The sequence below is a fragment of the Gigantopelta aegis genome, chromosome 4 (assembly GCF_016097555.1).
Source record: "Gigantopelta aegis isolate Gae_Host chromosome 4, Gae_host_genome, whole genome shotgun sequence".
Taxonomy (NCBI): Eukaryota; Metazoa; Mollusca; class Gastropoda; order Neomphalida; family Peltospiridae; genus Gigantopelta; species Gigantopelta aegis.
Window position 1 is genome coordinate 106514892 of NC_054702.1, and position 9790 is coordinate 106524681.

Here is a 9790-nt window from a genome sequence, read left to right on the forward strand (position 1 = left end):
ACATGTAATGGGCATCTCTACCCTGCATTTAAATAAATATTCAGCTTAGTTTATAATACCATATAAATTCACATGCTAAGGGGAGGTAATTATTACTCTCCACTTGAAAAGCAAGTCTTGAGAACGAAAAGGAAAAAAGTGCATTTTTGTTCTCACCCCACCCCGTTCCTAAGGGCCTGGTAATACGTTAGTATGCTGTATCATAACAAATAACATTACCCATGAAATAAAAAATATTTCTACTTTTGAATAATGTGATGCACCACAGCTGGTCATGACTTGTACTATCATCAAACTTTTTTAACATGTAAATCAATCAACCATTTGACTCGTTACATCCACAGAAGGTTCAAGCACAACTGTCTTTGGCACATCTTCAGAGATTCCCCAGTGGATATGTCCAAGACAGGGTGTAAATTGTCAGTTTCCATTCGTTATAATTCCAATGAACAAAATTACTAGTCTTTATGGTTTGACAAACAACTGCCAGAGTTTGACAAATCCGCTAGCCCGATGCCCGTGGCTAGTGGTTTTTAAGTTCAGGCTAGTGGTTCCCCCCCCCCCCCCCCTCCCTCTCCTTATCGCTCGATTGTGGGTTGTTTTTGTTTTTTCTCTTAATAAATTTTGTTTAATAAATTTGATTGCGACATTTGTCATTGAATAATATCAACAACGCAATCAGTATGTAATAATAATCCACTTGAACTAGCTCTGCAAACTGCAGTAACATGCTATCTCTACATCGTCACAGTTACAGCATGCATTGTTTACTTTTCACAAACCCACTAGCCTTGTGGCCAGTGACTTCAAAATTTTTGTCATACTCTGCAACTGCTCTTGTGTGCAAAATGATTTCCATGTTATTTACTGTGTATCAACAGAATGCTGCTACATCAGGTGGTGATATAGTTACTGTACAGGTTATATACAAAACAAAACTGCTGCCCTTGTTAATAGTAAAACATGCACTGAAATATTGTCACACATATATACATGGCACTGTCTAAACTTTCACCACTGGTGAAACCATGAGAACAAGAAATGGGTCCACACAAAGTAACTACAAGCTTTCTTGTGGTTCCCACTCTTATTAATATATTGAATTCATTGACATGTACCCTGCATTCCTGTCCATTTCACAACTTGTATTATGCAGGCACAAGGCATTACAAATGTCCACTTTAATTTCTCTGCTTTGGTTTTTGCAAGATGTTCAGAAACTTTCCTCTAGTCATTTCACGAGCTGCAAAAAAAAGCAAAACAAAATTAAAGTTTGTTTTGTTTAACAACACCACATGAGCACATTGATTTATTAATCACCGGCTATTGGATGTCAAACATTTGGTAATTCTGACAGACATCAGAGAAAACCTGCTACATTTTTCCATTAGTAGCAAGGGATCTTTCATATGCACTTTTCCCACAGACAGGAAGGCACATACCATGGCCTTTGACCAGTTATGGTGCACTAATTGGAATGAGAACAAATACAATCAACAGACAGGTAAATCCCGCCCAGGAGAAAAGCAATGCATTTTTCAGTACTGTAAAATATGTCCACTACAATTTTACAGAAAAGAACAAAACTGTCAACACCTTGCAGTCAACAGAAGTATTTAACTAAAGGTCCAGCTACAATAGTAATTTGTTAGGATATTCTGAAGAAACTGGTGTTTTATTGATCTTCAGCCATGGCACTAAATTCAGCAATTTGGGCAGAAAAATAGAGCAGATATTAGTATATATTTTAATAAATTTAATTTTATATTATGACTTTAATCGTACAGATAAAACAAAATATCTGCAAGCACACAAATTGTTGCCCTTTAAATTTAATAGAATTACTTTTTCATTAAATATAAGAAAGAACATATATTTTTCACCATTTTAATTATGTTACTGCTTTAGGCATTGGAAACTTGTAAAAGAAAAAACGTTTCAATACGGCTTAATACTCATAGGTAATTTCTAAACATGATATATGTTTAGTTCTTCAATATCACTATAATGTTCTAGTATTCTTTATCTGTTTTCAGAACCACCCCTCCTCTGTTTTTACAATCTCATTTTATTAAAAGCATATGAAGCAAAACCCATAAACATTGTATCGGAAAAAAAAGTGAGTAATAAACATACTAAATGTACATCTAGTACTGTTTTAAGTTCCTTGTAAATACCCAATGATCAAAGACACAAATTTTGTATACATATATAACTTAATTAATTTTAAAAAGGTAACCTTCTTCCAGTCCAAGCTGATAGGCTAGATTCTGCAATCCTTTGACTTTTTCCATCAACTGAGAGGATGTGAGGCTTCCAAATTCTGCAATATAATCACAGGAAATAATGCTACACTAAATAGAATGTTTGATGTTTCTTAATGTTATTTTCATGATAAATAGGTTTTGACTGGGGTCAGAAAATGGAGCAAACTATGTTGTGCTATATCATTTATTTGCATCAATCAATTGATAAATAACAGACAGATAATTTGTGTTGTGGGAAATTTAAATCTGCGTTTAGCTTTTGGTGTATGTTTTGGCTTGCACAAAATGGGCAATGCTTGGCAAACTTGTTGTCAGATGTTGGTTACATTCTGAAATAGCCTTAAACTTGTAAAAACATACCTTGGAGAAGATCAATGTCATCGTTTCCTAAATCAGCCAGCCATTTTGGTGGAGAACTGGAAGCTGAAAGTGGCTGAAATGGAGAAGTTCATAAAGATAAGCTTGTAGTTTTGTAGTTATATGCTGTGTAATCAGAAACAAAATGCATGGACAATTTATCAAAATACTATTTAAACCTGAATAGGGTGAAATACAACACTTGATCAAACAATTAATTTTGATTAACAAAGGAATACCATCAATTAAAAGCTGGCTTGCAAAATGTTGTTTGTTTAGTAATATTCAGCACTTAAATCGGGGTTGAAAATGGTCACCCAACATGAACTTTGATCACAAATTTTAAAAAGATATAGATCTTGCCAATACCAAAAATGTGTAGCATAAAAAAGGAAATGTGACTGATCAATCTGCCATATTTGTTTCTCTTTAACTACCAGTAAGTTCCTCCTTTCAATACAATAACGTGATGCCTAATTAAATTCAGTAACCGTCTGTCATAAAAAAAAAAATTAAATGGCCCATCTGGCCACCCTGATTATTACCAATAATTCCAGTTACTACCCTGACCACAATCAAAAATAAACAGTGACAGGGATCGAAATTGGTTGAAATTCCTGCTGGATATTCGGACCAGCAAGCTACAATTCTGTCAGATCCAGTCTGAATCAAAACCTGCCAGATCAAACATGATAGACTAAAACGTAAAATAACTGTCAGTCCGATGAGATGGGCAAAAACAAATCTCCTGTCCCATGGTAATGTCGACTAACAAAAACCGGTCGGAATGGCAGTATTTCGACCCTAAGTGATAGATTACAATACTGCAAATTTAGCCCAATTCGCTGCTTACACAAATCACAGATTTTGTGTCGAAAGCTAAAGATTATGAGATCAAATCCCAAAACATCTATATTAAATAATGTTTATGATACTGGTAGAATGAAAAACATATCCCCAAATTCAATGCCTGATTAGTGAAACATACAGAGGAAGATATCCTTTTAATTAATAATATGTCAACTTACACTTCTGCTAGCTGCAAATTCAGAGACACCCGGGACTACAAGATAAAAGGTTAAGATATTCATTACACTAGGTTTGTTTTCTCATGCACTGTTTGCATGGTTGTCGTCTGCTCATTTTTTATTAGAGGTATTTTTCTTCAAAATTCAGAAACAATACAGTTCAAACAAGTAAGTATTTTAACAGAAAACTTTACAACTCCCCCTAAAAGTTAAAAACCATTAATTTTGCTGTTCTTTTTGTTTATTCCTTAAAATTCCAAATATCAGGTCTACTTGACTTGTAGAAACTGAATGAATTAACAACTGATGCGTGTCACATGACATCATGTAAGCTATATCAACTATAGTCAAAACATAATTTCTTATGATTTTCATGCCACATGGTTAGATTTTTTTGTTCAATTATATATTTATTTGCAGAATGTGTAATACATTTTTCTGTGTCTACTGTAGTACACATTATCCATTCAGAACAAATGTAAGTTAAATTTGAATGTAATAAAAAATAAGTTCATTTGAAAATTAATACTAGTATTTACAAACTATTTGCTGGTGTGAACTTGGTCTGTATTGACAACAAGTGTTGTCAGTGAGCATGGGGAACAAAGATTTCAACTGACTGCTATTCGTAAGTTCATTTAACTGTAAAGTTTCATGAAAAAAAAAACAATTCGAGTAGTAATATTAAAAAGCTGAAATGTACAACCGTGCATGCACGAAAAAGGTGGAGTGGCTTTTTTTCCAAATGAACTATAACATAATTTAAAACCTAAACCATTTTACTGTTTACTGCAGGGGCTACACTTTTGCTTACTCAAAATAATTCATTGTACTTTATTTCACATAAACTGATTGGAATATATTCAACATGACGAAGCGTAATGGAAAAATATAATTCCTTTCACATGCTCATTACTCATCTGTTATTGTCAACCCTAACATAATTTGGCACACTGATTACTATCATATATATTAATATACAATTTTTAGATTCTCCAACATCATTTCCATCTCTTTGTTTTTTACAAAGTAATCATAAGTGCTTTCATTTTCATTAAGCTAGCTGTTTTTCAATCCTCCTAACTCAGTTTCTACTATTCCCATTGTTGTTTTGTTTAGGTTTTTTTAATCTTATCTTGTCGGTGCAGTCTTAGACACATTAAAACACTTCTAGATAGTACTTTAAAAAAATTACATTTAGCATAACAAGGGTCAATGCCTTCTAGTTTTACTTCATCTTTTTACTTTTATCATCATTTTAAAATAAAATGTTGAATCATAAATTTAAAGTAATAAACAAACTGTTACGTTCATACATGATATAGATTATTAGGTACAAGTACAGATCATCATATTATGTAATAAACAAACTGTTACGTTCATACATGATATAGATCATTAGGTACAAGTACAGATCATCATATTATGTAATACACAAACTGTTACGTTCATACATGATATAGATCATTAGGTACAAGTACAGATCATCATATTATGTAATAAACAAACTGTTACGTTCATACATGATATAGATCATTAGGTACAAGTACAGATCATCATATTATGTAATACAATCAAAAGGGGTGGCACATAGCCCATCTGATGCATGCCGGTCGGTCTAGAACTGATCCCCATCGGTGGGCTAATTCTCGTTCCAGCCAGTGCACTGCGACTGGTATATCAAAAGGCTGTCTTATGTGCCATCTAGAGCTGGGTGGTATTCGGTATATATACCGTTCGGTATCGGTATCGTGTCAATACTGATTTACTGTACCAAGCAAATCTCAAAATACCGAACATTTCGGTATTGAAAAATAAGTATTCCTGCCATTAAGTAAAACACTAAAAATACATCTGACAACACTACATTACTCACAAAATGGCTAACAAGAAGAATGCATGGGCACAGTACTTCCAAAGAACTGACCGAAAAACGTATATGAATGTGCAAATGAAAGGTATTGGCCGACCATGGCAATACAACAAATTTGAAAAAACACATTCAGTGCCATCACAAGGAAACCTACAAAGAAACATCGAAACGGCTCGATGAAATAGGGGAAGTGTCAAAGAGAAAACAGGTAAGAATTATACCATATACGAACTTTATCCAGTATTATATGCACTAGTTACTAAAGAGCAAATAATTACTAAATATTTGACATTGATTATTGTGGTTCTATTACTTTTGTAGTCTATCCTACCTATCCTAAACAAAATAAAATGGGTTGGATATAAACAAGAAAAAGGCTCTAACTTGGGCATTCGTTTAGAGGTAGGTATACATAAAATACTGCTTGATATGGGTATAGTTATCAGTACTATGTCAATACCGAATACTGTACTGATACCGAGGTAAATCACCCCCCACAATACCAATACCGAACTTGAAATTTCAATACCGCCCAGCACTAGTGCTATCCTGTCTGTGGAATGTCGCATATATAACAGATCCCTTGCTACTAATGGAGAAATGTAGTGTGTCCTCTCTAAGACAATATGTCAAAATTACCATATCGTTGACATCCAATAGCTAATGGTTAATAAATCAATGAGCTCTAGTGGTGTAGTTAAACAAAACAAATATTTACAAAAAGTTATGTCATTGTTTTCTGTGACATGTAAATGATAACTTACTCTGTTCAGGCCACAAATCAGGTGATGCTCGGTCTAACTTCTCCAAACTCAGCAGACAATTATCATCATCTGAAACAGACAATTTAATATCATTATCTGAAACAGCCAATATCATCTAAAAGAGATAATTCAATATCATCATCTGAAACGGATAATTTAATATCATCATCTGAAACAGATAATTTAATATCATCATCTGAAACAGACCATTTAATATCATTATCTGAAACAGACAATATCATCTAAAAGAGACAATTTAATATCATAATCTGAAATTCTTATTTTTTTTTAAAAACAATTTCCAGTTGATTCCCATGATCACAAGGCCCGGAACCTAAAAAGTATTTCCCATGAAATTTGAAATCCCATGGCCTGTAATATAAAGGTAGGAGTGTAAATTATCGTAGCTGTTAAACAATGTGGTCCGGACTTGAGTATGTAGAAATAGGTCAATGTAATGGCAGGTTTTACTATTTCAGTCTGGACAAAATGTGGGAGAAATCTAACAGTAATTAAAGGTAGGAAAGTAATCTAATGTAGTTTTAAACAATGTTGTCTGGACTTCAGCAGTTTAGAAGATCTGAGCAAAGTCGATATAAGTGACATGGTTTTCAACTCGCCCCAAAAGTAACTCACCCCCTACCAACTCGCCACAGTGTTTGGACAACTCACCCCAAACTTTACTGTCCATAAATAATTGTGACGAAATTAAAAATGGATGTCTACAACTATGGTGTCATTTTATTTATTAATATTACACTTTACAGTAAAACTAATATTGAATAAACAATGAACTTTCAAGCCTATTTTGTGAGTTTGTCCCTTATTTTCTAAAAGGAATGATCAGGCAAGGCTTTTGGACTCCCGACTAGTGTGCATATTCAACAATATTTAATGTACATTATTACTTAAACTACTGGTAAAACGCTAATTTGATAAGAGTGTGGGGAGAGTTGACCAACTGCTGGGCTGAGTTGGTAGGGGGCGAGCTGACCTGCTACCTCATTCAGTATCTGTGTCATTGAATGTTTTGTTCACAATTTCTGTCTGGACAAAATGTTGGGAAAATTTTACTTTAATGAAAGGTATGAGTAATTTATTGTGGTCGTTAACAATGTGGTTCACACTTCAAATAGTGAGCATGTGACACTGATGTCCTTAAACAAAACAAACTTGACTAATATTTATTGTTCAAAACCACAAAAATCAATCATTATTACGTATATTATCATTATGTTTAATAAATAAAACGTAAACACACACACGCCAAACCAGCGAAGTCGGGATACGAACCCCAATCGTCCCCCTGACAAGTTGGTTCTGGAAAGTGGTTATACATTTTTACAAGGGTGGAGTTACACTGGGGTAGGCCGTTCATTATTTTGGTAAAACAAAATCAATTTGAGTACATAAAATAATAACCCATCAATCTACACTGAGTTTAAAATACCTCCAGTATCGAAATGCGAATTACCCGCACTTTGTCCTGCCATGTTTGCAGAGCCAATCCTTATTCGGTTTACGCGTATGGAAACCTGTCTATTTTTTAGCATAAAATCATCCGGTTAGTACCGTATTTCTGCTGTACAACGTTTAACTACAACTGTTACAATAATAATAATAATAATAATAACAACAACAACAAGATCATTCAGATCATGATGACGATGACATGACGATGACGATAATGATAAGATTAATAAATAAATAAAATAAATAAATAACGCTGTTGAATACACCCACCCACCCCTGCAACGCTATATAACGTTTGGAACAACACCCACTCACCCCCTAGATTGTTACGAAAAATTTGAATGGCCCCTTATTAAATATTATTTCTGGCCACTGAATTATTTCAAATTATTTGTATTATCCTACCACTAATCCTACCGCTGACAAATATACTCTCTTTTATTTTATTAGATTCTATACTATAATTGCGAAATCGCCACCTGCGGGTCATTTCATTTCAACTTATTTTCGTGCTTATATCCAATTAAAGTTCAAGCACGCTGTCCTGGGCACACGCCTCAGCTATCTGGGCTGTCTGTCCAGGACAGTGGGTTAGTTGTTAGTCGGTTAGTGGTTAGCGGGTCAGACTAGGGTCTGGGGAGCAACTAACACTGTTACCGATCAATAAGTTAAAGTTAATGTTTGTTTTGTTTAACGACACCGCTAACTAATGATTAATTAATCATTGGCTAGTAGTGGATGTCAAACATTTGATAATTATGACTCGTAGTCATCAGAGGAAATCCGCTACATCAATTAAACGTCTTGTTGATTGTAGAGTAACAGGAAATGCAAAACATATCTAACCTGGTAGCTCGAGCGAGAAATCGGTAGCCCAAACACCCATAACCCTACTGAATGAAGATTTTTTTAAAGTATGGGAACTATAACTTTGATATTTCACACTCATTAGGGGCCTACCATATGGATATTTGCCACCTTCGGTGAAATTTGAGACAATCTGATTAAAATTAGCTTTACTGGTCTAATAGTTGAGTTAATTTTAATTCATCAGATTGAAATTTTAGACTCATAGGTAAAATAGTTTTAAAATAGCAACAGATTCAAAATTGTAAGTAAGTAAAAAAACAAAAAACAACAAAACAAAACAAACAAAAAAAAACGACACCAAAAGCTAAGTCCCCCCCCCCCCCCCCCCCCCCCGGAAAAAAAGAAAAAAAAGAAAAACCTATAACTCTACCGAACATGACCAAGGACCAAGGATCAAGGAGCCTACTATTTGACTTAGGAGTCTACAGTTGTCACTGCATGTTGCCAATATCTATATATAGTGGGGTCATATTTAGCGGCCCCGTGACAAAAGTTTGAAGGTGGATTTAAATTTGGGGGGACCTTTAGAAAAAATGTAACCACCATGTACCTCGCGAGAGTTCCGGCTAACTCCACAAGAGGGCCAAATCCATGATGGCAACCGGTGGCCATACTGGAAATCGAAAATCGCCATATCTCGCTTAATATGTGAGTTAGAATCACGAAAAAGGTGTCTATTACCATTATACTGAGTGTGCCTGATCTTCTGGTGGGTTTATTTTTGCAAGTAGAGGTCATCTTTACATTCAAAACCAAGATGGCCGTTGTTCACCATATTGATAATTTTTAAAACAGCTGAACTCTTGAAATATTTGGGCTAAATCATAAATGAAGTGTCTCTTTGCACAAAATCAGAATGTACAATATTTAGGTGAGTTTATTTTTGCAATATCAAGTCATTGGATAATAACTGTCACATTTCTGGTCATGGCAAAAGGGCTATATTATATATATGAGATATGTACTATGCAAAAAAGAAACTCGAACTCTTCTAGATCATCACTTCCTATCTCCACAGAAACCATGAATGTCCTTAAAACCTTTGTCATGAACTTTGTGTATGGTGACATGATTAGCTCAAACCTTGCAGAAACCTGGGATAAAGGTGACATTAAAAGAACAAAAAAGAAACAATGAAGTTCCCACCACACAACGATT

The 9790-nt window shown here is 34.4% G+C and overlaps 1 protein-coding gene across 3 annotated transcripts; it reads right to left on the reverse strand.

The window, feature by feature from the left end:
- Positions 1–664: 664 nt before the first annotated feature.
- Positions 665–7830, reverse strand: LOC121372458 (protein lin-52 homolog). Of its 3 annotated transcripts, none has more exons than XM_041498769.1 (6): positions 7740–7830; positions 6290–6358; positions 3653–3687; positions 2628–2700; positions 2240–2323; positions 665–1243 (listed from the first exon to the last, which is right to left on the reverse strand). In XM_041498769.1, the coding sequence occupies exons 1-6, from the start codon at positions 7780–7782 to the stop codon at positions 1182–1184; spliced, it is 366 nt and encodes a 121-aa protein (XP_041354703.1). In that variant the 5' UTR covers positions 7783–7830; the 3' UTR covers positions 665–1181. The 3 variants fall into 3 exon arrangements, with proteins under 3 accessions (XP_041354703.1, XP_041354704.1, XP_041354702.1); XM_041498770.1 differs by having other exon boundaries at positions 7764–7783; XM_041498768.1 differs by lacking the exon at positions 7740–7830 and adding an exon at positions 7553–7643.
- Between the last annotated feature and the right edge of the window lie 1960 nt (positions 7831–9790).

Coding starts and splice junctions, on each gene's coding strand:
- LOC121372458 (XM_041498768.1), bottom strand. CDS start 7,628: ATGTATAACCACTTTCCAGAACCAACTTGTCAGGGGGACGATTGGGGT. Junction 6,359..7,552: donor CGACTTCGCTGGTTTGGCGT/GTGTGTGTTTAC, acceptor TGTCTGTTTCAG/ATGATGATAATTGTCTGCTG. Junction 1,244..2,239: donor TCAGCTTGGACTGGAAGAAG/GTTACCTTTTTA, acceptor TTTTTTTTGCAG/CTCGTGAAATGACTAGAGGA.